Source organism: Anolis sagrei, chromosome 9, assembly GCF_037176765.1.
Source record: "Anolis sagrei isolate rAnoSag1 chromosome 9, rAnoSag1.mat, whole genome shotgun sequence".
Taxonomy (NCBI): domain Eukaryota; kingdom Metazoa; phylum Chordata; class Lepidosauria; order Squamata; family Dactyloidae; genus Anolis; species Anolis sagrei.
The window spans coordinates 25,541,304-25,568,823 of record NC_090029.1 but is presented as its reverse complement, the minus strand read 5'-3'; the positions used below and the strand labels follow the sequence as shown (position 1 = coordinate 25,568,823).

The 27,520-nt window shown below is 42.8% G+C and overlaps 1 protein-coding gene across 1 annotated transcript; it reads left to right on the top strand.

Moving 5' to 3' along the window:
• The first annotated feature begins 1,551 nt into the window (after positions 1-1,551).
• On the top strand, positions 1,552-26,854 carry RAB11A (RAB11A, member RAS oncogene family). The gene is made up of 5 exons (XM_060755362.2): positions 1,552-1,746; positions 16,555-16,750; positions 18,580-18,773; positions 23,883-23,963; positions 25,082-26,854. Exons 1-5 carry the CDS (start codon positions 1,704-1,706, stop codon positions 25,219-25,221), a joined length of 654 nt encoding a protein of 217 aa, XP_060611345.1. The 5' UTR covers positions 1,552-1,703; the 3' UTR covers positions 25,222-26,854.
• Positions 26,855-27,520: the final 666 nt, after the last annotated feature.

Here is a 27,520-nt window from a genome sequence, read left to right as displayed (position 1 = left end):
GTGGTGGGAGGTGATGAGATATTGCCTGTATATTAATATTATCTATATGGTAGTGATGCCTTATGATTACGATGTATGTAACCCTATGAACTCCCCTGGATCCTCACCCCCTTGACCCTTGTTCCCCCCCAAAAACCGACGTGACCAGGAACTGCCCGAGGAAGGGGCCCCAACCTCTTCCTCAATCACCCAGTGATTAACTCAATTGCATGGACAGTGCTGCAAATCCCTGATCCTATCGTTCGGAGCAAGGCCAGAGGGAAAAGGAGATTTGCAGAGACTCAGGAAGAAAAGACTGATTAATTCAATCAGACATCGTCGACCCTCCGGGTGGTCCAATGTCGACATTGCCATTCATATTTATCCCCAAAACCCATCAAGGCCAAGGAAGTCTTTTGTTTCTTAAGGATCACCCTCTTCCCGCCCGGAACAAAAGCCGCATTCCAGCGGCAGGGGGTTCCAAAATTTCATCATCTTCCCCCTTTGTCCACGGCCGCTCCGCCTCCTCGCTCCTGATTGGTCTAGCCTCAGAGGCGAGCCGAGGGTTCCCATTGGCCCTCCCAGGGGGCGGGAGCGTCCTGATTGGCCAGGAGGCGGGGCGGATCGCCCAGCCTCCTCCCAGCTGTTTCAGGCACAGCCAATCAGGGCGAAGCCGGCCGGCAGAGGGCGGCGGGAGTTTTGAAACTGTTTTTTCCTTTGTCTGCATGCTATAAAAATGCCTGGAAATTCTGTAAAATTATGCTTATGGTGGAAATATCCCTGTAACGCATCCTTTTCAGCTGAATCGCAAAATAAACGCCTTGATCGTTGGATTCTTCCGCCTCGGGTGAGCTGATTACATTTTAACCTTCCTGCATGCTTGGATTGGCTCCCGGAAATCTCGCCGAGGTACCAGGACCCTCTTTGGTGCGGTCCTAGGGCTTTCTCTCTTGGAGAGGCCCCCCAAAAGAGCTCGATATCAAAAGGACTTTTGTCTGCTGGGGCTAGCTGTGAATGTTTCAACTGACCACCTTGATTAGCATTCAATGGCTTGGAAGTGCCTGGGGGGAATCTTTTGTTGAGAGTGATTTTATTGTTTCCCCTCTGTTGTTTTGCTGTTGTAATTTTTGAGTTTTTTAATACTGGTAGTCAGATTTTGTTCATTCGACAATACAATTAATATATTGTGATATTGTATTATATTGTACTATACCACTGTAAAATTACACGCAATATATAATATACAATTAATATATTGTTTTTTTGTATTATATTGTACTATACCACCATACTTCAGTATGATTAGTAATATTATATCCAATTATTATATTATGATATAGTATTATATGTTCTTATTGGTAAATGCTGCGGCTCCTTTAAGACACGTAACTTCCGGTCTGTTCTTCGCCACCGCTAGAGGCGTTTTGAGCTTCATCTCCTTTCTTCGTTTGTTTTAGACCTACTTCCGCCCTGGACCGGAAGCGGGGCCGCCATATTGAAGCCGTTTGTGGCGGAGGAGTGTGCCCTCTCAAGGAATGGCGGCTGGAACCGGAAGTGCCCTCCACCAAGCGGATGTTTGAGGCCGGAAACGCTATCCGTGTGGGAGGAGACCTGGGCAGAGAGAGAGAGCGAGGAGGGCCGGATAAGGAAGAAGGAGGAGGCCGGCTGAGTCGCTTCCGTGTCTGCCGAGAAGAGGAGCAGAAGAAGGCCTCGAAGCCGCCGCCATGGGGGGCTCCCGCGACGATGAGTACGACTATCTTTTCAAAGGTAGGCCTCAGGCCTCGCTCCAGGGCCTTTGGGGGCGCGTTTCCTTGAGAAAGGCCTGGCTTGGGCGTTTGTTGATTGATTTGTACCCCGTTTTCTCTCTCCCTACGGAGACTCCAAGCGGCTCACAATAAAAAAAACATGACAAATTAACATATGCAATAATAAAACAGTATTATCATTCTATATGATTATATATTCTCAGTAGTATTATCTATCTATATAAATAAAAATGTAATGTTCGTTTGTAAAATGTAAAATGTAATGCAGCTAAACATAAAAAAAACCAAGATTATGGCAACAAGAATGATTGACAACTGGAAAATAGAGGGAGAAAATGTGGAGGCCGTGACAGACTTTGTATTCCTAGATGCAAAGATTACTGCAGATGCAGACTGTGGCCAGGAAATCAGAAGACGCTTACTTCTTGGGAGGAGAGCAATGTCCAGTCTCGATAAAATAGTAAAGAGTAGAGACATCACACTGGCAACAAAGATCCACCTAGTCAGAGCCATGGTATTCCCTGTCGTAACCTACGGATGTGAGAGCTGGACCTTAGGGAAGGCTGAGCGAAGGAAGATCGATGCTTTTGAACTGTGGTGTTGGAGGAAAGTTCTGAGAGTGCCTTGGACTGCGAGAAGATCCAACCAGTCCATCCTCCAGGAAATAAAGCCCGGCTGCTCACTGGAGGGAAGGATACAAGAGACAAAGTTGAAGTACTTTGGCCACATCATGAGGAGACAGCAAAGCCTAGAGAAGACAATTATGCTGGGGAAAGTGGAAGGTAAAAGGAAGAGGGGCCGACCAAGGATAAGATGGATGGATGGCATCCTTGAAGTGACTGGACTGACCTTGAAGGAGCTGGGGGTGGTGACGGCCGACAGGGAGCTCTGGCGTGGGCTGGTCCATGAGGTCACGAAGAGTCGGAGATGACTGAACGAATGAACAACAACAAATGTTCGTTTGTGGGATTAACAGAACTCAAAAACCACTGGATAAATTGCTGCCAAATTTGGCCACAACATACCTACTAGCAAGGAGTGACCATCACTCAAAAAATTTGATTTTGTCATTTGGGAGTTGTAGTTGCTGGGATTTATAGTTCACCTACAATCAAAGAGCATTCTAAGCTCCACCAATGATGAAATTGGGCCAAACTAGGACTCCCATGACCAACAGAAAACACCGGAAGGGTTTGGTGGGCATTGACCTTGAGTTTGGGAGTTATAGTTCACCTCCATCCAGAGAGCACTGTGGACTCAAATAATGATGGATCTGGACCAAACTTGGCACGAATATTCCATGTGCCCAAATAAGAACAGAGATTGAGTTTGGGGGAAATAGACATTGACATTTGGGAGTTGTAGTTACTGGGATTTATAGTTCACCTACAATCAAAGAGCGTTCTGCATCTCACCAATGGCAGAATTGGGGAAATCTTCCCACACAGAACCCCCATGACCAACAGAAAATACTTAAGGTCATCCAGTCCAACTCCTTTCACCAGGGCAAGAAAAAGTAATCAAAGCCCTCCAGCCATAGATATTGATAGATATATTTGATTCACACACAGGAAGATATAGTATCATAGATCTGAAAGGGATCCCTAAAGAAGGACAATGATATGTTGCATGTTCCAGAGCAGTAATGAGAACACTGACAAAGAAACAGCAAGAAATAGTGTTTACCCACAAGCATAAAGAAATTACATATATTAGGAACTCACACTTTCACATTACTTTATTTTATTCACCACACTGGGCCAGAGCAACGCATGGCAGGGGACTGCTAGTATTTAAAATAGTTTTATTACTATCTTAGAATATTATTCTATATTATATTGTATTATTATTAGTATTATAATGTATTATATTACAATGTTATCAAAATTATATATATAAATTGTATAGCCCAATATAATTAATAATGAAACTTTGATAAATAATAAAACAGGCTTTGAAGCTGCAAGGTCATTCAGTGCTCAATCAAGCTGGCCAGTTGCAATATTCACACTTGACTCTAACAGACAAGAGTTCTTTCTCCCACCCTGGACATTACTCCACAGAGAGATATATAAACCCCACTGGCCTCGTTTCCAACAGACCCCTCAACCTCTGAGGATGCCTGCCATATATGTGGGCGAAACATCAGGAAATGCTTCTGGAACATGACCAGGCAGCCTGGGAAACTCACAGCAACCCAATAAAACTTTATTTCTATCCCGCTCAATGTCCCCGAGGGGACTCAGGGTGGTTTACAACAGATATCGGCAAACATTCAATGCCGTGAGAAGCTGAACAAAGATAAAATTAACCAAACCCCAATCCCAAAAACAAATTGGCATCTACGTCAAAAATAATAACACATTATACTGAAATACTATTCAATGTTATTATATTGTACAATATTACAATACGTATGTATAATATACTACCAGTATATTATACTAGTAGTATTATATAATATATTGTACTATTTCATAAGTTGTAGTATATATAATGTATATAATATATTAGTATTATTAGATTACAATGTTGTGGAGGAGGGGAGGTTTTTTTAAGCGCACTTCCTTCCTCCCTCCCGGCCTTCTCCAACTCCCAGAATGCCTCACCATTGAAGAAGCTGGCGAGGCCTTCTGTGAGTTGTAGGCCACAAACAACCGGACATTGAACTCATTGAAATACCCCTTTGGTGATCCTTAACCCCCTGTTTGACCAGCTCCGCCTCAGGGTGCCTCTGCAGGCAGCAAGATGCTGGAAACTGTAGTTTGGCACAGAAGAGGCAGAAGGTCATGCTACATAGATAGTTTATTTAATGCTTAGACCATAGGTTTTTCACATATAGGACAGACAAATAATAATAATTTTATTTCTTATCCGCCTCTCCTCATGGCGAGTTACAAAACAATTAAAATACATAAATACAGCAAAAACACTACAAGTACACACATATTTGTACCTCTATAAAACGTACCTTCATAAAAGTTACACACCAAAACACATCTTTATGAAATATATATTAAAATGGACAAAACCAAGATTAAACAATGGACATGCATTAAAATTCATGTTTATATTTCAAGACTATCTGGGTAGGCCTGCCGGAATAGACAGGTATTCACTTGTGTCTGAAATTCTGACAGCTGATTTAGGTGTCAGCGTTCTACCGGAAGGTCATTCCATGGTTGTGGGATGGCCAATGAAAAGATCCTTTGGGTGGTGTTGCCACTCCCGGTCTGGCTTGTTGGAGCAGATGCCCCCCAGAAGACCTCAGTATTCAGGGCGGATTGCACAGGAGAAGGCAATCCTTTAGGTAACTTGGACCCAAACCATGTAAGCAGTGACCAGGCACTGTTTTCCATTGCAGACTTATCACTCTGCTAATACACACACCATCTCTCTCCTCATAGAGCAGAGCATGATGGGTGGACCAGACTCTTCCAGTCTGCTACAATTTTGGAATATTAGAAGGTCTTTTATATAGCAATATTTCTGCTGATGTTGTTCCAAAGTTTTATTTATTTTTATTTAAGCTATTTCTACCCCACCTTTCTCTGCAGCCAGACCCAAAGTTATTTTTGTTGTTGTTTATTTGTTTAGTCATTCCTGACTTTTTGTGGCCTCATGGACCAGCCCACGCCAGAGCTCCCCATTGGCTGTCTCCAATATCAACAAAAATTAAAAAATAAAATGCAAAATAAATAAATAAATAAAATAAGACAACATATGCAAAAGCTAAAACATACAAAAACACAAATACAATAGAAACCAACTTCCAAAACAATGATATAAGTTTTTCCAGCTTAATTCCATCAGTTCCTGGAAGATGTTGACTTTGCTTCTTTAGCTGATACTGGTTGTTCTTCTTTAGGAACACTGTGCTTCCTTCTTAATGTAAGGAACCTTGTAAACTTTTCCTTAACTTAAAGAGCCATTGTCCCTAACATATTTATTTATTTACAGTATTTGTTTACCTCTTTTCTCAACCTGAGGGGGACTCAAAGCGGTTTACACATAAGTAATAATGTAAACATGTTGTTTTCTACCAAGAGTTCAACAGTTAATCCTTTGTCACAGTTCTCATCTACATGTAGTTGTTTTCCAGGACTCAAAATTTTAGAATTTTGTGTTCAGCCAAATTAGACCCCATTCATACTCCTTTCATACAATTCCATTCAAACCATATAATCATATTTATCCATTACAAAGTTACAAACAAGAGAGGGTCAGCAGGTTTGTTCTTTAGTTGAATTTGTATGTAAGTTGGAACAGGGACATTTTTGAAGTGTAACACCAGCCATATATGTATATGTGTGTATATAGTTTATTTAATGCTAAGACCATTGGTCTTTCATATATAGGACAGACAAATACATAAAAACCAGATTATAAAATACAGTACAAAATACACAATTAAAATATTATATAAATCATTAGAATCATTAAAATGTTAAGTAAATTGATGGCGAGAAAAACTGCATAAAATACTGTATGAATTGGCACAGTAGGCAGGGGCTCCAAATTATCTTTTGATTTGAGTGCCTCACTGATATTTTTTGGCTCAGAGCAGCGGCTACTTCGTCCAGCCTTCCTTGCAAGAAATGCAACAACCAGCAATCACATGTGGTTGGGCTACAAGTTTTGCATCAGTTTTATTTTATTTTTATTAATGATCTCCATTTTTGCAAATACTGGGGTTCATGGCAATTTGCAGCGTAAATTAAAGAATGGGTTAAGCAAGCTCTCAATAAGTTAGAATAGTAAAGCAAAGTAAATAATTTCATGTAAACTACAAAATTGCATGGCAAGGTGGGTTTATTTATTTATGTATTTTATTTTATTGCTCACATTTCTCCCCAAAATGGCAGAACTCAAGACAAATGAAATCTGTTGGAGACAGCAAAAATAAATGTGTGCTTCATTCCTGACAGGACATAATGCATGGACTTGCCAGATCATTTCCGGTGGTCCACCAAAATAGCCGGTAGTTCATTGCTCTTCTTAGTGTACTCGTGTGTCTCCTCTGCTTTAAACATCAGCATAGAGTATATGGAGGGTTGAGAAGAGAGTCTTCAACATCAGGAGTTGGAAAGCCTGTCCCAGAAACAGTCGTGGAAATGCCAGTTGCCCAAGGAGTCAGTTCAGATTGCTCAGGGGAGGCTTCTGGGGCAAAACTAATATGATGCTTCAGTATATGAGAAAGGAAGCAGATACATTTGTGTTAGATGTAAGATGAGTTTCTGCTGGATCACCTGAAAGTACCTCTCTGCTTTGGTACCTTCCACAATTTCTTTTTCCATGAAGGATGAGTTAGAAGTTGCTAAGGCCCTCACCTGCAATGCAGGAGTCCTCTGTGTCTCCGAGATAGACTGTTTCTTGTTATGGAGACTCTACTCAATTAACACAGTGAATTTTAAATAGGAGGAACTTACCTTTACACAAATGCCAACAAGAGTCAATGGCAGCAGAAATGAAAGAGGCCACCAACCTAAAGAATAGATCCACCCCCATCATATCACAGAGGTGGGTCTCCAGACCTCTAATGACTCGCAAATGGTATTTCAGATCTGTCATCCAGGTTCCTTTGTTTCTCTCATATTTGGCTTCTTCCATTATTTGGGAGGTGACCTTATTGGGAGTGTGATTGTCATATTTTTGACAATTCTTGGTGTGGTGACTTAGTTGTGTAAATAAGGGTTGAGGCAATTATTGGATCAAATAGCCTTGTTATTTCTCCTCGTCTTTGTACCCTTCTTTTTAACTTGGTGTTGGAAATAGCTACGCCTTCAGGAAGAATGTTTACCAACTGAAATGCACTCCCTTGTGAGAGATTGGGCTTCATGGTTTCAGTCTTAGGTGAAAGTCCTTCTTGAGTCATTCTTTACCTTGTGGTTTTCCGCAGATGTTTTGCTCTCTGAAAAAAAAAGAGGAACAACCTGGTAAAGAGGCAGCACTAGTCAAGGAGAGAACAAGTGATTGAATGGATAAACCTCAGCTTCCAGCTGTTGTTTTATTTGGAAGTGGGCTAATATTGTAGGCTTGTGCCTTTATTACCCATTCAAGATGATTATTTTTAATGCAGTGTACTTTTCTGCAGGACTGGGACTACATTCCTCTGGGGCAGAGCAGGTTAAACATTCAGACTAATTTCAGTCTGGAATGTTTCTCCCCCTTTTTGGGTTGTGGAGATAGGGGGGCCTGTCTCCTTATCGCTTAGAGGAATGCAAGCCTTGCATCTTGAGCCAAAGGTGGAGGCCTATCTGGAAATGGAGAGGTGAGGGCGCCATGAAGTAACTTCTGAAGATTGATTAGCAGCATCAGCAATTGCCTTGTGTTACTCAGTGGTGCTAAATAGCATTGATAAACAGCAATGCAGGCTTTTTCCCCCCAGCTCTGGCATTGCATTGTTGAGTGCCCCAAGAAACAGTTTTTTGCTGCCATTTCCATCGCAATAATGCCTGCTTTGGCTTTAGCATCCACTGTTTTCATTTCCCTTCTTGTTTTTGTTGCTTTTCCATTAGAACCACAACCCTCCTCCTCCATTGGGATATGCATTCATTCTTCCCAGATTGATTATTCAGCAACTTTTTCCCTAATAGTGTGCAGGATATGTTGAGAAATAACATGTTTGGCTGCCCAGATAACTGGTGCTTCCTTAAGCAGAGGAAGTGTTGCAAGAGGGTCATAAATCCATGTTTTAGCAGTAATTCTGCACTAGTGGAAATGCACTTTGAACAATTTCCTTGACTTTGGAACCAGCTTTCATTATGTCTTCCGGATGTGCCACATTCTGACGATGCACCATTGGGCACTTCATTGATTTGCCCAAGTGCACCACCTTCTTCTGTTCTGCTCTGTGCTAAAGAACGTCTGTCATCCAGATTGCTTGGGCTTGCTTGAGATGTGTGTATTTTAACACACAGGGAACTTTGAAGTTATCAGCAACAGCACTAATGGAGAGCTTCCTGTATTTATTTATTGGATTCCGATCTTGCCTTTCTCCCAGTTTGGGACTCAGGGCAACTTGCAGCATAGTTAAAAATAGTCACAAATAAAAGCATGGTTGAGTTATAACTAAAACATCAAAAGTAAATGTTGCAGCGACAAAGTTCCCTTGAGGGAGGCACAGGTTTCTTCTGAGGTGTGCAGTTTGGCATTTGGCAAGCACAGGAGGTAAATAACATGAAGGCTGTTTTTTTTCCCGTGCCAGGAGTGACTTGATAAACTGCAAGTCGCTTCTGGTGTGAGAGAATTGGCCATCTGCAAGGACATTGCCCAGATGTTTTACCATCCTGTGGGAGGCTTCTCTCATGTCCCCGCATGGGAAGCTGGAGCTGACAGATGGAAGCTCACCCCACTCCCCGGATTCAAACTACCGACGTTTCGGTCAGCAGTTCTGCTGTCACAAGGGTTTAACCCATTACTGTAAAAACAGTGACAACACAGGATAAATCGGCAAATGTCAGTGCACAGATATATGCTACCTTCTGATCCCAAGCATTTCTCTCAAAGCTTTTCACTGCACTTTTTTGAAACTGTAGTGGTGCCTCAGGTTTGTGCATCTGAGAGATGGCTTTTGTCACATTGTTCACTTTCTAGGACTTCTTAGCTGCTAAGGCGTAGCATATCCCCCAACCTGCCCCACTTGGTCTCACTGGTGTTACTGGTAAATGTCTGAGCCAGCTGGCTGCAGAATGAGGTCATTCCCCCCTCTTTCCTGTCTGTCTGTCCTTGGGAGTTGCTGAGTCCAGATGGTTGTTTTTTTTAAAACAATAGAATAGAGCTTTCCTAACATTTCATGTTGATGACACACATTTTAGACATGCATCATTTCATGATGCAGTAATTTAGTTTTACTAGTGAACTGGAGGTTAAACCAAGCCCTTGTAAGAAAATATAGGGGCATAGGCATAACTTGTAATAACAAAATATATGGGGACACAACATAAGAAAACATTTCATTTCAATACAAACAAACATGATTGATTGTTAATTTCCCGTAAACTTAGAGATTTCTCATAAAGCTTACATCCTGCAGACTTCACAGGAATGAATGTGTTGTGACACATAGTTTGGAAAGCTTTGCCCTAGAACAACATATCCCCACACCAACATATTTTGACTTCTGCGCCCATTTACTGGGGAAGATGCATTTTGTAGCCCGGCACATAACCATGTGAAGGTCAGCTCTCGTCTGTTTCTCCCTTTGCTGTCACCCACTTTGTTGCTTACAACACAAACCACAAGAGCTGGCAAGTCCAGTTAGTTTGGCTTGGAGAGTGTGTGCTTACTCATGCAGGTTGTGTACTTAGAAATGTCATAATCCCCCTTTTTTGCGCAGTTGTTCTTCTGGTTCGAAGTCAGTTGCCCTTCCCAGTATAAATGAGAAGTGTTTCATGTGGCCTGTTTTATCAGTGACCTTGGATAAGTTCTGACTTGCCTTAAAACATTCTTACAGCTTGGTTCTTCAGGGACACAGCAATCCTCAGCATTTTTAGATTGTTTCCCTTGAGAGCACAGGCCATGTCCTGCTGCCCTTTGGTAGGCTTTCCCCCAAATTGTTTTGTTTGTTCGAAAACTACTGTATATACTCGAGTATAAGCCTAGTTTTTCAGTCCTTTTTTTAGGCTGAAAATGTCTCCCCCGGTTTATACTCGAGTCAATATTATTTATTATTTTACTTTGTTGTTGTTGTTGTTGTTAATATTATTACATTTATTATTGTTATTATTGTTATTACATTCATTATTTTACTCTATTTATTATTGTTATTATTACATTTATCATTTTACTGTATTATTATTATTTCACTCTATTATTATTGGAGGACATGTAAGCACATTTACATTAAAGAAGGTTAGAATAATGGTTTAATCAGAGTTGGACAGTCTTATCTTGAATTACAGTTTTATGTAAATATTCAAAAACATTTAACCTACTGATGCCTCAATTAATATAATTTTATTGGTATCTATTTTTATTTTGAAATTTACTAGTAGCTGCTGCATTTCCCACCCTCGGCTTATACTCGAGTCAATACATTTTCCCAGCTTTTTGTGATAAAATTAGGTGCCTCGGCTTATATTCAGGTCAGCCTATACTCGAGTATATACGGTATTTATATCCTTGTCTGAATGTAAGCATCTCTGGGAGATACATCAATTCAAGTGATTTTAAACTATTAAAAATGTAAAGCAGTACAAATGAATTAAGTCTCAAAGCATATTAAATATTAAACTGTATAAGAAATTAAAATGAGTTAAAGCCATGTACACATTGCATAAAAGCTTGAAAAAATGGAAGAAAAAAAACTTAGTTTTAAGTTGGGCATTTCCCAACTTGGGTGCCATAGCAGCAAATGGTATATTTCTCCCTGCAGCAGAGGAAGGCATTTTGGTTCTGTGTCCTTCTGCAGTAAAATGTTGTGTTTATCAGAGACATTTAAATGTGGTTATGAATTGAAGTTATATGATCTGCTTGGAGGTCTGAAAGGATACACCATTGGATGATGATGAGCGACAAAATGAATGTTTGACGAGAATTTTATTAAGGCGTGTGCATTTTTCAGTCAGTCAAGGGGAGGCACGGGGATTAGTTAGACTCAGGATAGTTAGGTTCAGCTAGTATTATGAGGAGATAATGGGGATTGCTAGTAGAGTCCCTTTAAGTTTTAGATGTGTTAAATGAGTAACTTTGTGCGGCACTTTGGTTTAATGAATTATTTTTGTCTTATAGCCTGTGCTGTTGAGAATGTTACAACAGTTCTGTTGGTTGAGTTAAGACACATGTTGTTCATGGCGGCAGCGGTTCAAGGGTGGTGGTATCTAGTCACGGGGTCATAGAAATAACGTCTCACACAGGAGCCATGGGGAGATCTAGAATGCCCTACCAATGGTACTGGGACTGGTTTTAAACTTTGGTGTTATAGTGGTAGACCTCACAGAGCCCTCTAGCAATGCCCAGTCCTTGGACAGGTGCATTTTAGAAGTGGCGATCTTTCAAGTACTCTGGCTCCAAGCTTTCAGAGTGAAAGTGCTTAGCCAGATTCTCCTCATTTAGTTCCTTCTCAGACACAAAGGAGCAAATTCTCCTTCCCTTATCAACTCTTTAGAGAGGTTTGCTGTTACTATTCATATGAATTTGGTGATGTCTTAAGTTACCATTAGAAACATGTCCTTAAAGAGTATCTTATTTACTTGAATGTAATGCTCACCTTTTTTGGCAAAATTATCTTGCCAAAATTTAGGTGTGCATTAGATTCACATAATACGGTCATCTTAGTGTTGAGCCAAAGCCAAAGGGAAAGCTGCTTCAGGAGCTGCACCTGGAGGTCTTCTTTGAAGGACCCTGTCCCTCGTTTAATGGCCATGGCTCAATACTATGCAATTTTGGGATTTGTAGTCTGGTAAGACATCTGCATCCTTTGGTAGAGAAGGCTCAAGCCCTTAACAAACTACAGGTCCCATGACTCCATAGCATTGAACCAAGGCAATTAGAGTGGATTCCTTCTACAGCATAGATGTACCTCAAGGTTTCCTTTTCCATTGCTGGAAGCTTTGGTGTTCTAATACTTTTGTTTTTAAAGAAGGAATTCTAATCAGGCAATAACTGGATGACCATCTGTCTGGGGTGCTTTGATTGTGCATTTCCAGCACAATCAAATGTTGGACTATATTGCCCATGTGGTCCCTTCCAACTCAATGATGTTATGCAGTGCAGCTTGGTGCGCATGGATCATGCTCACTTTACTGCTGATTTGGCTGCATTTTCTCCCCCAAACAGAAGCTTTTCCTGCTAAGGAGTTCCAGCTGTGAAGAAAAGGGCTTAAAATAGCAGCAGAAAATACTGGCATCCCTTCTGTAAAGGAACATATCTGAAATGTAATAGTTAAATTTCAAATAGTGCACTTTTTGCTGATCTGCATTGTATTGAAAATTGAGGCGCGCATTACATTCAGTGGTGTATTAGACTCAAGGAAATATGGTTCTATTTGTCTGACCCCCAAGCCACATGCAGTGCTTGACCTCAGACATCCCCAACAGTTACAGTTTACTGCTTGAGATGTAGAACAGTTGTGGGGCTCCTTCACTGTATCCATCTTTCACTAAAACTCTACACCTCAAAGACCACCCAGCAGGGTCCCATCAATCTCAGTGTGGCCAATCGCTGTTTGAATTGGTGATTTGGTGAGGCACGACAACCTTTTTGATCGGAAATCCCCATATAGAAAATCTAGGAATCCACCAGCTGATGATTTCATGGGAAGGAAGCAGCATGACCCTCTGGGGAAACCCAGGATGGAAGACTTGGAATAGTGTCCAGAGACCTGAGCTCAATAAGTTTAGGTAAATGTACCTAACTGGTTCCCTTTTCAGGCAGAGATTGAATAGGCAGTTTCTAATCAAGGTGCTTTTTAAAAATAAGTAACCCAGAGAAGGAATTAGCTCTAAGCTTTGCTGGAGACAGAGACCTGGCATTTGGCTGAGGAAATTCCTCATGCTGACGGTGGGCAAGTTATAACGGCATGATACAAAATGCGATGTAAGAGATGGGCCTCCAGATAAGTGGGAAGGAGCCCTTTCTGCACGAAGGTATGGCTGTGTTTGAGTTGGAAGCTAATAATAATAATAATAATAATAATCTTTATTTATACCCCGCCACCATCTCCCCGATGAGGACTCGGAGCGGCTTACATGGGGCCAAGCCTAGACAACATATTACAACAAAATAAAACCAGAGCATAAACAATAAACAACATCATCAGATTACATCAAGAAAGAAAAAAAATATAAACACAGTCATAAAATAACATTCCAACAGGCACAATCACAATAACAATGGGTGGGCCACATATACAGGATAAAAACTATTCTAAGACTAATGAGATAAAAATAGGAGCAAGTTATGTGCAGGGAACTAGTAATAACATACATAGTTGTGAAGCTAAACTTCCCATTTGGAGGGCGTGTATCCCAGTGGGAAGAGTGTTGAGGGGTGCAATGGTGTCATATTGTGCACCTACTTGCCAAAGGCGCAGCAGAAGAGCCAGGTTTTAAGATTCTAGATTTTGAACGTTTCTAGAGAAGGGGCTTTCTTGATCTCTCCAGGTAATGAGTTCCAAAGTCGGAGAGTCACAGAGGAGAAGGCTGTCTCCCTTGTGCCCACAAGATGAGCTTGTGAGATTGGTAGGGGTGAAAAGAGGGCCTCCCCCGAAGATCTAAGGGCCCGGGTTGGTATGTCGAGAGATGTGGCAGTGACCAGATGTTCCCCTTGGTCCTGGCATCAAACTCCCCTCCCTCAAACAACTTGTGCCTGATCTGAGCTATTGAGGAGAGTACATTGTCTCCATCTTTATCCCCAACATTTGCCAAGTTAATGGAAAGTGGGAAATGCTGGCCTACCTTTCTGGTGGAGGGCTTCCTCTGAAAGTGCTACTTTACGTGTGAATCCTGGGAAGAATGCAAAAGGAAGGTGAAGGTGTCCACTCACAATCATTGGAGGAAACAGTTGGGATTTGTCTCCTTGTATCTTGGCTTAACATCAAAAGGAGAGGACATATCGGGCTCAGACTTAGCCCATGCGCTAGAAACACCCCCTCATCTGTTTTAATGCTTCATAGACTTTCAATACAGGTTCAGTATCCCTGATCCAAACTGCTTGGGACCAGATTTCAGTTTTTTTTGGATTCTGGAATACCTGTATTTGCATATGCATGTGTAATGAGGTACCTTGGAGACAGGATCCAAGTCTAAACATTAACTTCAATGTATGTTTCATATACACCTTATATCTCTGAAGGTTATTTTACACATAATATTTTCAGTGATTTTGTTCATTTAACAAGGTTTGTGACTATGGAAGCCATCAGAAAGTGAAGATGCCACTCTCTCAGCTATCCATGGGGACAATTTTGGATTTTGGGATAATTCCAGTTATGGACCTGTAGTCTGTTTTTCTCTGTTTTTGGTCTTAGATCATTTTGATTTTATTCTAAGCTAGCTTGTGTTTTATGCTTATGTTGCATTTTATAGTTTTGAAATATTTTCAGTGTGCGTTTTGTCGGTGGCGGGTGTCCAAATGTAGTAATTAAATGAGTAAAAATATTGCCACACGGTTTGGGAGCCAGGTGGGTATCCCTCCCAGAGATATATCAGCAGTTGAGCCTCATATGAATGGAGGAACTTTCACGCACATTACGCAGCCCAAAATGTAAGAATTGAATGCATTTCGGAAAATTGCTTTATCATATGTCAAACTGGATTTACCCCTTCCAGAAGACTGAATAGTTTACTAATCTAGGTGGTTAAGGCAGGTGGCAGAGAAATGGTAACTAATTTATTAACAGCTGTACGCCTATCTGTTGTTTATTTCTATTGTTTTGCCATTCTCAGAGCAGTTTTATAGCGGCATCTGCTCGCCTGGTGCCCACCATTTGTCTCAGACGACCACATTCTTGCTTTCCAATTCTAGCCAGGGTACTGGTGAAACTGGTTGGGAATGATAGGAGTTGTAGTGTCACACACCAAGAACACAGTTGGCACCAGATTGGGGGATGTTGAGACATCTTGACCAGAGCTGATGGGAGCTGGGATACAGGAACATCTGGAAAGCTGCAGTTTGTTCTGTTTAGCCAGGAGAGTGGGGTCTGAATTTAGACATAAGCTTAGGGATATAATGTCTGACTTTAACATGTCTTTTAACCTTTCCCCGTTCTCAGAGCTACAAGTCTGTTGGGTTGCAATCCCCATTATGCCCATCCTGAATGGTGGATAATCAAAAGTGATAGGAGTTGTTATTCAATAACATCTGGGTAAAATCTAAAGAGCACCCACCACTATGTAAAAATCCATCTTTAGCCACGGATTCCCCATCCCTGAATTCAACGGCCTTTGAAGGCAACCCTAAGGCTGATGTTGCCCTCCATGAAAATGAATTTGACACCCCTGTCCTAGGCCTAGAATAGCTGCATCAATAGGAGTATAGAGATGGGCAAAAAGATTGGATATTTTGGAATCTTTTTCCCCCCTCTCACAGAAACTATATTTCCAAAATACAGGGTGAGGCAACATAACTTCCTTTTTTCAAAACTTAATAAAACCCATTGTATGAATCAGATTTTTTTAATAATGTAGGCGTATACCTAAAGTTTTGATTTACGTAGTTTTGAAGATCAAATTAGGTAGGTGACGTCCCCCATTCTCCATACACTGAGTAAACCGATTTCTGGTGTTTGTCATGACTCTTGCCAGCATAGCAGGCATTATGTTGGCAATTTCTTCCTGGATGTTGGTCTTCAAATCTTGTCGGGTTCTTGGACGGTTTAGATAAACATAGGATTTCAAAAAACCCATAGAAAAAAATCAGAAGGGGCCAAATCTGGAGAGCGGGCTGGCCATTCCAAATCCGCTCGAAAAGTAGGCCTCAACGGCAAAAGCACGCTCCTCAATGTTCCAACGCATGATGGCGACTGAACTGTGTCAGGACAAAACTTTATACTCCCGCCTCTTGAACGAGACCACTAGCTATGTCTTCAACTGACTGAATGGCGCGCATTTTAAAAAAGGAAGTTATGCTGCCTCACCCTGTATATAACTGGTCTTAATACCCATGGGGTGGTCTCTTTTTCCCTTTGTTTTAATAACAGCCCTGACGTTGATGTTTACAGGACTCCAGGGTGACTGCCAATATATGTGTGTGTGTGTGTGTGTGTGTGTGTGTGTGTGTGTGTGTGTGTATATATATATATATATATATATATATATATATACATACTCACTGCCTTTCTATAAGTTTTCCCTTCTTGTCTTTCCAGTGGTCCTTATTGGGGACTCCGGAGTTGGCAAGAGCAACCTCCTCTCCCGCTTCACTCGCAATGAGTTCAACCTGGAAAGCAAGAGCACCATCGGGGTGGAGTTTGCGACGCGGAGCATCCAGGTGGATGGGAAGACAATCAAGGCTCAGATTTGGGACACGGCAGGGCAGGAGCGGTACAGGGCCATCACCTCTGCGTAAGTGATGCGGTTGGGGAGCTCTATCATCTTGTTTTGTATCATCAGTTTGAACACTACCATCCCCAGAGCACTCTGTTGGGTCTTGGCTGAGGCCAAAGTTAGGTCAGAAGCTTCCTTTGGGGGGGTGGGGGGGTGGGGAAGGGTGTAATTTCTGTTCTATAGAGACTTCCACTTTAGTCCAGGGAAGCAAATGCTGTTCACAGCCCCTCTGGTTGGGAGGTGACATAGATTTAGTATTTCTAGAGAACTAGATGCTGAATTGTATCTTTTTGAGGGGGGGGGGGAGAATAATAGGATTCTAGAGTTGGAAGAGACTCCAGGGGCCATTTAGTCCAACCTCCTGCCATGCATGAAAAGTAGAAAGCCCACCCCCTCTGACAGATGACCCTCTATCCCCTATTTCAAAGCCTCCAAAGAAGGAGCCCTCACCGGACACTGTTCAGTAGTGAGTTCCATTGTTGAACAGCTCTTCTTACTACCAGGAAGTTCTTCCTAATGTTCAGGTAGAATCTCCTTCCCTGTAATTTGAACTCGTGGCTCCATTGAGTCCTAATTTCCAGGGCAGCAGAAAACAAGGCTGCTCCCTTTTCCTTATGATAGTCTTTCAACTATTTATATGTGACTATCATGCGTCTCTCAGTCTTCTCTTCTGCAGTCTAAGCATAAAATGTAGGACTTTATTTTTTCCTTCTGGGTGTTTGGTTTTGAAACAACCTCTAAAACCAAACAGTGACAAAACCAGAAATCTGTAGGGCTTTTTAGGAAGCTGTTATTACAGATGTGGTGACAGATTCTCCTCTCAGGGCAAGGACAAGCCAGGCAGGTTGAAGCTGCAGCCAGGCAGAAGCAGGCCGTGCGCACGTGGGGAGTTTACTAATAGCTCTTAGCAATAGTTAGTAGTCATGTGCATTCGGGCCAAAAGGCATACCAGTTTTGGTTCTGTTTCTGTCAGATCCTTCACTTCGTTTACCAGAAAGTTACCTGAAATGGGAAGGGTGTTTTCCATTTTATTTGGCAGAGATTCAGCCCATTGTCTACAATGGGAAACTTAAAAAAATATTTGTAATTATTTTATTATTTAAAAATAAAAATAAAAAAATACATAGGGGAAACTGTAAAGGCTCAGTCCTCAGCCATTTTAAGGCCTATCTGCATGAAACCTACCTCAGTTGTAGACCCCATTTACGACTGCAGGCTTGCCAAGTTTCAAAACAATTCACCAGTCTACTGATTTTTTAGAATTATTTTAAGTTTTAACCATAATGTTTTTAAAAATAAGACAAACCTCAGAGAGGGTTCTGGGAATTGTAGTTGCCGGTTGTGTCCATTCTCAGCCAATCAGAGAACAGACACCACCAGACTTTTTATTGACTGAGAGACAGGGTGAAAAACTTAAACTCCCTTCATGTTCCGAGAGAAACTTTCAATGGCCACCCTATGCTAGTGCCACTGGGAAAGCGAATTCTAAGGGCCCTTTCTGGAAGAGGAGGAAATTTTCCAAGAAAAAAAATGGAGGAGGCTTCTTTTGCTGGGGAGGGGAAAAGACGCCACAGATCCCCCTGCCTCTGGTATTTTGTGGACTTGTCTCTTTCCGAAAGTATCGTCTTTTAAAATTTGTTTCACTCGTCTTTTTTGCATCTCTTCCCCTTTCTGGTTTCGGAAATCACATGAAAATGGCCATCTGAATACTACAAATCTTTTAGTTAACAGTGATTTGGGCCCAACCCTAATAGTTAGTTTTCAGTTTTATGTGGTGAGAGAGTTGCTGCTCTGAAGCCTTTGAGCTCCCCCCATTCTCACTAGGGCTTGTGTGTGCCTCCCCATAGCTATTACCGTGGGGCCGTGGGAGCCTTGCTGGTGTACGACATCGCGAAGCACCTGACCTACGAGAACGTGGAGCGGTGGCTGAAAGAGCTGCGGGACCACGCTGACAGCAACATCGTCATTATGCTGGTGGGCAACAAGAGTGACCTGCGCCACCTGCGAGCCGTTCCAACCGACGAGGCACGAGCCTTTGCAGGTGCTGCATTTATTTCTACAAAATTTGAATACTGCGGCATCCAGGTGTGGGAGGGCCTTCCTGCCACATTTGGATGCCTCCTGGGTCCCTAAGGAGTAAAGCAAAAAATGTATTAAGAGTTTTTTGTCCCCCAAATGACCTCTACATGGCAAGAGGGCAATTCTACCACGTGGGCCTCAAAGAGGACGTTTTGGAAAGACCCTCAAACATGATTAACCCCTCCTTGCCCCATAGGGAGCATTGGAGGGGGATAGTTGTGGGTATTTTGTGAGATTTATTTATCGTGTCAAAAGCGAGTTGAGGGTACAGTTAACATGTATTTGAAAACACAAAGTTTAAAAACTTGGCATGATGCTAAATGTGCTTTACCAGAAGCTGACCACTTGGAGTGCCTCTGGTGTCGCTATAAGGAGGTCCTCTATTGTGCATGTGGCAGAGCTCAGACTGGATTGTAGTAGGTGGTCTGTGTTTTGCTCTCCTCCACACTCACATGATGTGGACTCCACTTTGTAGTTCCATTTCTTAAGGTTAACTCCATCTCGTGGTGCCAGAGCGCAGTCAGTTTGGTGTCTTCTAAATTGCCCAATTGTCTGTGTGTCCAGGAGGGAGTTTCTCATCTGGCCTCAGCCACTGATTAAGGTGCTGGGTTTTAACCTGCCATTTTTGGATTCTCGCTTGCTGATGTGTTCCTGCGAGTATCTCTGTAGATCTTAGGAAGCTGTTTCTTGAAATGCTGGCCGATATCTGAAGAGAGGATGGACCAGAGATGTCACTGTCTTGGTCCTTTCTTTACAGGTTGCTACTTATTGACTGGTGTCAGGTACAATACTGGCTAAACAGTATTAATTTCTCCAGTGGTGTGGGGCATAGACATCCTGTGATAATGCAGCATGTCTCATTAAGAACTGCATCCATGTTTTAATGTGGTGAGATATGTTCCACGCTGGGTATGCATATTCAGCAGCAGAGTGGCAAAGCACAAGGATAGATGTCTTGCACTGTGTCTAGTTGTGATCCCCAGGTTGTGCCAGTCAGCTTTCGAATGATGTTATTTCTGGCACCCACTTTTTGCTTGATATTCAAACAGTGCTTCTTATAAGTCAGAGCACGGTCCAGAGTAACTCCCAGGTATTGTGTTTGTGCTGCAATGCTCCAGTGGGATTCCTTCCCAGATAATCCTCAGAGCTTGAGATGCTTGTCTGTTCTTAAGATCAAAAGCAAACACCTGCATTTTAGATAGATTAGCAATCTATGTTTTGAGAGAGGGGCTAACGTGGCCCCATGATATCAGTGCCCATAGGAAGCCATGAGTGTAGTTGCACCCTTTATTTCATAAAGAAGTGGTATGCTGCCATTCTGCCTGGTAGCCTCCAGCCATTTGTGTAACCCCTTTCTAAACCTTTTAAGGGGGCAGCATCTTCTTCCAGATGGCTTTTTGGCATTTGGCTGCTCAGGATCTCAGAACGGATAGCAGCCCCCAAAAAGTTGCCTTTCCTAAATGTAGCACTCTCTTCAGTTGTATTTTCTGTGGCCTGTTATATTAAGACTAATCCTTGGCAAGGTAGAAGGCATTGGGAAAAGGCTGCCTTCCAGATGGATGGACTCAGTCAAGGAAGCCACATTCCTGAGTTTGCAAGCTGCGGGTGGAGGTCGCCTTGACTGCAGTTAACACCAACATATTGATCAAGAGGGATGTGTGCATGTGTTTGCATGTGAGTGAATGTGTGCACATTTTTAATTAAATGGGAGCATGTTCCCCCTCCCCATGGTCAGGAGTAATTACGGCTGAAATCATTGGCCTGGCCATAAATCTGAAAGGTTTTCAGGCTCCCTTCATTCTGCCCTGGAATGTGTCTTGCATTTCTTTCCACTAATCATGATTAAAAATGCTTGATTTATGTCCCTTGCTGCCACTGAAGACTTCTGGGGGAAGGGAACGCTGGCATTTCCTGGCTCCCCTCCCAAAAGAACATCTCCCTCCCTTTTCATTGCATCAAAGGTGCAAATTTATAATATTTCTCCAGGCTGCGTCCTCTTTTGTCAGGTGACGCTTGGCTTAATCACTCAAGGAAGCAGGAACAAGAGGAACTTCAGCAGGAAACCTTGAAGCAGAGCCAGCTTTGTTCTCTCTTTTCCTCTCGTTTCAACCTTGCTTGTCTGGGAAACAGAAGGAGGCCAGATTCATGGGGCTACACATTGTATACAACAGCTCTCCTTAACTGTAAAAGAAGGCGGACCTGAGAGGATTCAAATACATAAGTAAACTGGTCTGGAAGGGAGAGAGATCCAGAGATTTACAGACGTCATTAATGGGATTTCCATATTTAAAAATGCTTATAATCCAGTTAACATCTCTCCTCAAACTATGCAGAAGTATCACAAACTTGTGCAGTGAAAACCCTAATATCTAGATGTCTAAATTCCAAAATAAGTTTGCTACCGGGCCCAATTCAAAGTGCTGGCTTTGGCCTATAAAGCCCTAAACGGTTCTGGCCCAACTTACCTGTCTGAACGTATCTCCACTTATGAACCACTGAGGACTTTAAGATCATCTGGGGAGGCCCTGCTCTTGGTCCCGCCTGCATCACAGGCACGTTTGGCGGGGACGAGAGACAGGGCCTTCTCAGTGGTGGCCCCTCAGCTGTGGAACGCCCTTCCTAGGGAGATCAGATCTGCTCCCTCCCTCTTGACGTTTCGGAGGCAAGTTAAAACGTGGCTATTTAAGCAAGCGTTTACAAATACAGAATAGCTAATATAGGAAATTTAATGACCTGACAATGGAATTGGACAATGCTTGAGAATAATGAGACGCTGATGGTGTTGTTTTTATTGCTTTTGTGATGTCATTTTAATGTTTTTTTTAATCTATATTATGTTTTATGTATACTGATTTGTTGGAAACCGCCTTGATTCGGCAATTGGCTGAGAAAGGCAGTATACAAATACAGTGAATAAATAAAATATTAGATAAATAAATAATCTAGATGTCTAAATTCCAAAATAACACCTTTCTCAAAATCAGAGTTTTTAGTTTAGGATCTGGTTTGATTCATCACTTAGCTCAGGATGAGTACATAAGCAGTTGGTCTGAGATCAATTCTAAGAAAGCCCCTCCATCGGCCTTTCTGCATCTCTCCTAACATGTCTGGTTTTTGACATGGCTCTCAAATCAATCAAACAGAGACGGTGGGACATTACCTTTTGTGAGCTGCGCTCTTGCTCTTACATATCTTCCTCCCCTAGGGCCCTGTCCATACATTATGTTGGGCCTTTCCACGCAGCAAACTGTCTAAAGAACTTGCCTGGGCCAAATACCACTGCGTATATTCCCAAGCAAGGTGCAGTGTGCTCCTGTCTGAATTTCTGCGTGGGAGATTTGGGGTATCCCATACAAGGAAAGACTTTGCCCATGTAACAAACAGGAAGTATAATGCATCTAACACATTCTACTGTCATGCAGTTTCGATGAACAGGCCTGAGCACACATAATCAACCCCGTACTAAGAAATTTACTAGCAAGTCCAGTGAAATTTTATGTGAAGTTTCTACTTTGTGACAACCTTCCCCAAGTGACCTTGGTGGTTGCCAAGTTTCTTTCTGAGGCAGCCAGGATTAGACAATTCCCAGTTTTAGACACAGGCTGAAACGCGCCTGCACTTCTTGTGGTCTTGTACCTATGTTTTTAGCAAACTGTTGTAAATGTTATCAATTTGTGTGTTTAATCAACTGGATGTTCTTAATACCTACATACCTTGTACACCCATGGTGCAATAAGGGTCTTTGGACCACAATAAAATGTTGTTGTTGGAGACCCAAACATTGGATATTGCTATTAACTCCAAAGAATACTGAATGAAGTATTTGGAATGGAATTCCATCCCCTTCTTTATTATAATTCTCTTCCATTAAAAAAAACAGGGTTGGGAGCCAAATGAGGAAGGAAAGAGAAGTCCTGCTTGTGGGACTGCAGAGAAGCCTCATTTGATATCCTTAGTAGTTGCAATAATCCCATGTGGGCAAGAAAGGTGAGGGAAAGGAGGTTACCTCTAAGTCACCATTTTCCCTCGTTGGCTCAGGAGTTGTGAAATTCGTTTGCCTTCATAAACAGTCCCATCGATTAAGTGTTCTTCTCTGTGCTTCCCCAGCTCTTCTTCCTTTTGTGGTTCTCAACCTGGGGTCCCTAGATATTTTTGGCCTACAACTCCCAGAAATCCCAACCAGTTTACCAGCTGTTAAGATTTCTGGGAGCTGAAGGCCAAAAACATCTGGGGTCCCCAGGTTGAGAACCACTGTTCTAGGATCAAATGGCCTGAGATGGGGTTGTGACAATTGCTGAATTAATATCTTTCTCCCAGCTGAGAGGAGAGTGCACCCGCACTGCCTGGGGAGCTCTGTTTTGACTTGCCAGGGGATACACAGCACGGGAAAAGAATGGTTATTGAAAGTGATGTTTTCGTAGCTTCCTGGGGAGAATACTGCACAGTTTGTCATTGAGAAGCTTTTGCACTGCAGTCAAGTCAGATCTGTGGGTTTTTTCCCCACTTACTAGGCTCTAAGAAAGGCAAACAGTGATGCCAAAACACGACGCAGGGCTCACTTGGCTGTTAGCATCAGCAATGCTTTTAGATTTCAATTTTGGCACTGAGGATTTTGGCTCTGTTTGTTGGGTTAACAATTGGATGTGAGGGTCACAGTGTCATTGGACAAATGGAAGCATCACTTAGTGAATTGGTTGGCTAATGAACAGACAAACCCAGACCAGAGTTGATTCTGTGCATAAGAGAGCTGGTAGGCAGTGAGGCCACATGGAAAAGGCAGTGGTTGTTATAATTGTATGTGTTATTGTGTTATGCTTGTGCACTGTTTTATATTATATGTTGCATTTTAGAGTGCCTTTGTAAGCTGTTCCGAGTCCCTTTGGGGAGATGGTGGTGGGATATAAATAAAGTTTATCATTATTGTTTATTAAGGTATTAAAATGGACAGGCTGGAGGAAAGTGTCACAGAACAAAAAAAAAGTTCCTTTTATTGAGGCCACTCTATTAGCCTGTGGCCTGAGTGATCCATTGGGTGCTTTCCTTGCTGATCAGCTTCCCCCTTTTCCCACAGAAAAGAACGGTTTGTCCTTTATTGAGACTTCGGCTCTGGACTCAACGAATGTGGAAGCTGCTTTCCAGACCATCCTGACAGGTGCGTTGGGTCCTTTGTCTGGGAACGTTCTTGCTCTTAGAGCTGGGCGCAATGGGGGAGGGGGGGCAGCCACTGCCTTTGGGCTTGGCTCCTGGCTTGCTTCACTGATAGCAGCAGTGAAACAGCACGGTCCTCTCATGTCACCTCCATGTTTTCCCAGGAAAGAGAACCCTGTTCAGTCCATCTGGTTACGAGAGTGACATGGATTGAGTTTTTCTATAGAGCAGATATTCTCTTTGAATGTTACTATATCACTGTAAGCCACCTCTGATGTTAATGTAGTGCCTCCTGAGGTGACTTGGTTTGCCAAAGAGACTGACTGTAAACACCTTCCGGTTTCATGGAGGGATGACACTGCTGTGCTTCTGTTTACATGTTGAAATGTGTTTCTAAGGCTGCCTCACCAGATACTTGTAGCTTGATGAGTTGTAACTGTTCCCACCAGGCCTGCTGATCTGCCAGTGATCTGCCTTTTATTTATTTGGGTAATGGTGGTGCAGTGAGTTAAACCACTGGGCTGCTGAACTTGCTGACTGAAAGGTTGGCGGCTCAAATCCAGTGAGCAGAGGGAGCTACTACTGTTAGCTCCTAATTCTGCCAACCTAGCAGTTCGAAAACATGTAAATATGAGTAGATCAATAGGTACCACCACTCTGGTGGGAAGGTAACGGCGCTCCATGCAGTCATGCTTACCACATGACCTTGGAGGTGTCTACGGACAACACCGGCTCTTCAGCTTAAAAATAGAAATGAGTACCATCCCCCAGAGTTGGACACAATTAGACAGGGGAAACCTTTACCTTTTTTTAACTTATGTATGCCTTAAATAATCAACACGGGTCCATGCTGGCAAATGGACAAAGTGCTGGCGCTATTTGCAAGAGAGCATTTGTGTTTCCTGAACATCTTTTAGATAACAGAAATAATGGCCACATTGTACCAAGAAAGGTTGGGGTGGGATCTCTGTTTTTGAATTAAGAAGAACACTCAGTGAGTTCCAGCAGTGTACAAATAGGATTTCTGGGCAGGTGTCTGTTTAGACCTGAAGTCCATAACAGAGGGACCGATCATTGGGAGGGTGCTGTTTCTGTAGTAACCAGGCTTTCCCCCCATTTTAGAGATCTATCGCATCGTGTCGCAAAAGCAGATGTCCGACAGACGTGAGAACGACATGTCTCCAAGCAACAACGTGGTCCCCATTCACGTCCCCCCGACTACGGAAAACAAACCAAAGATGCAATGTTGTCAAAATATATAAACACGTCCCGTTCCTGGAAAGTTGTGTATATTTCCCCAGGCCCAAGATGGAAATAGATCTTGAGTTCACATTGGCCTTTCTTCCCCCCACTCCTTCTGTCATTCTTGTCTATCCTATTTTATTTTTCTTCCCAGTTTTCTCCATGTCTTAACGCTTTCCTTTTTTTGATTCCAGCGTCATGAGCCATCCATCGTTTGCATGTGGCTGCAGCCTTATCAGAATGCCAGTCCTGGCAGGGCAGTTTTTAGAAATCATGACAAGATTGCGTTTCCAAATGGGTGGGTTGATTCCTAGTGAGGTCTAGATTAAGTTGCAATAACCTTTAGTGAGCATGACATGCCTGAAAGCAAGAGTAGATGATAGGCCCAAGTCCTTTAAGATAGCCTTTCAGTCACAAATATCAGAGGCTGAATGTCCCTTTGAGCAGTGTATGGCTTATTTCATGGCACCTGTCAGCACCCCCACTTCCAATAGCTGTGGTTTCTTGGCACAGCATTGGGTCCTGCTTCCGTTGGCAGAGTTTCTCAACTCTTTGCAGGCACATTTGGGTGTGGGGCCTGCAAGCGACATTCCATAAAGGGCCAAAGCAACTGCCTGCTCTCTGTGTCTTTGTTTGTCCCCCATATTGCCAATTGTATTGTTGTTGGGATGTTTTTTGTGGGGAGGCAACTTGTCACAGCACCACAGACTAGATTTAGATCAGAGTTTTATTCAGTTGCAGCAATCCAAGGGTCATCCTTGTGCAAGCCAGAGGGAGATGGCATGTTGAAGTTAGCTTTGTGTAAATTGTTATTGTGGTCAGTGGTTTCCAGGTGGAGCGGACAAGCGAGGGATTCTTTGTGTTGTGAAGTTTGCTCTGCCTGCTTCTTACGGTGATTTGTGCCAGTTGTGACTGGGCTTCTGGGCCATTTGCCACGTTGATGCTTGTTCTGCAACACAAACAAAGCCACACAAAGTGTAGAGAATGCATTGAGTTGGGTCTTGCCTGGCCTCTCAAACCTCTACCAACCCTGTAATCCTCTTCTGAAGTGTTTCTGGTTCCGAGTTTGCCACTCGCCAGAGGTGAGGCGGCTGCTTCATCGGTCTGGCCAGTGGCACATTGGCACTTCCTCGCTTGTGTTAGGAGCCCCTTCCGCATTCATTGATATCTCTATGTGCCTCCATGGTGCTCTCCAGAGCAATTCTGTGTCTTTGATTTGCAGCAGACTGTGGTTGCGCCTTTCCTAACGCACTGTCCAAGTGAGGGGTGTTCTCTGGAATTTGGAAAGCCGGGTTGAAACCGGAAGAGGAAATGGCTCCCTTGAGAGGAGAGGAAGGAAGCTTATTGCAAAGAGGTGGCCGGCCGGCACAGAGCGTGCCCTTGCCTTCCTGCCGCCTGAGCCAGCCGGCCTTGCGGTGCCCATGACGTGTGAGGCGCACAGAAGGCATTGCTGTAGTCCCTTCACCTCCCTTTTGCGCTCCCTGTTGTGTTTTTATTCATTTCCACACCCAATCCCTTTTCTCTAATCTTTCTTTTCTTTTGTAAATTGCTTTGTACTGTATGCACATCCTGTACCTTGAATATTTTTTAAGGATTGAGTTAAAGCTATTCATTATTGGAAAAATTCTAATAAAAGAATCGTAGGGGACTGTTTGGTGGTTGTGGAGTGGACTTCTTTGGAGTGGCGCTGTCAGGTATCTGGTGACAAAGGTCATTGCACTTAAGGTTTATGCAGCGGGTTATTACAGTAGACATTCTATGGAACGTAGATAATTCTTGGAGTAAATAATGCAAATTGATTTGAAGTACAGATCTGAATAATGTAGTGTGCCGACTTGCATGCTTTGCCCTGGAAGTGTGCCTTTGCAATATGTTGAGTGTTGTGGGGTACTAAAGACCAGCATATTGAAAAGAGCAAAAAAATAAACATTTGTTGGGGGTTTTCAATGGCATAAGAGAGTATATGAAAGGGAAGTGTTCAGGTCTCTCTTTTCTGGGTTGCTGTGACTTTTCTGGGCTGTCTGGCCATGTTCCAGAAGCATTCTGTCCTGATGTTTCACCTGCATCTATGGCAGGCATTCTCAGAGGTCTGTTGGAAACTAGTCAAGTGAGGTTTTTATATCTGTGGAAGGTCCAGGGTGGGAGAAAGAACTCTTGTCTGTTGGAGGCAGGTGTGAATGTTACAATTAATCGCTTTGATTAGCATTGTAAAGCCTTGCAGCTTCAAGGCCTGGCTGCTTCCTGCCTGGGAGAATCCTTTGATGGGAGGTGTTATCTGGCCCTGATTCATTCTTTTCTAGAATTCCCCTGTTTTTTCAG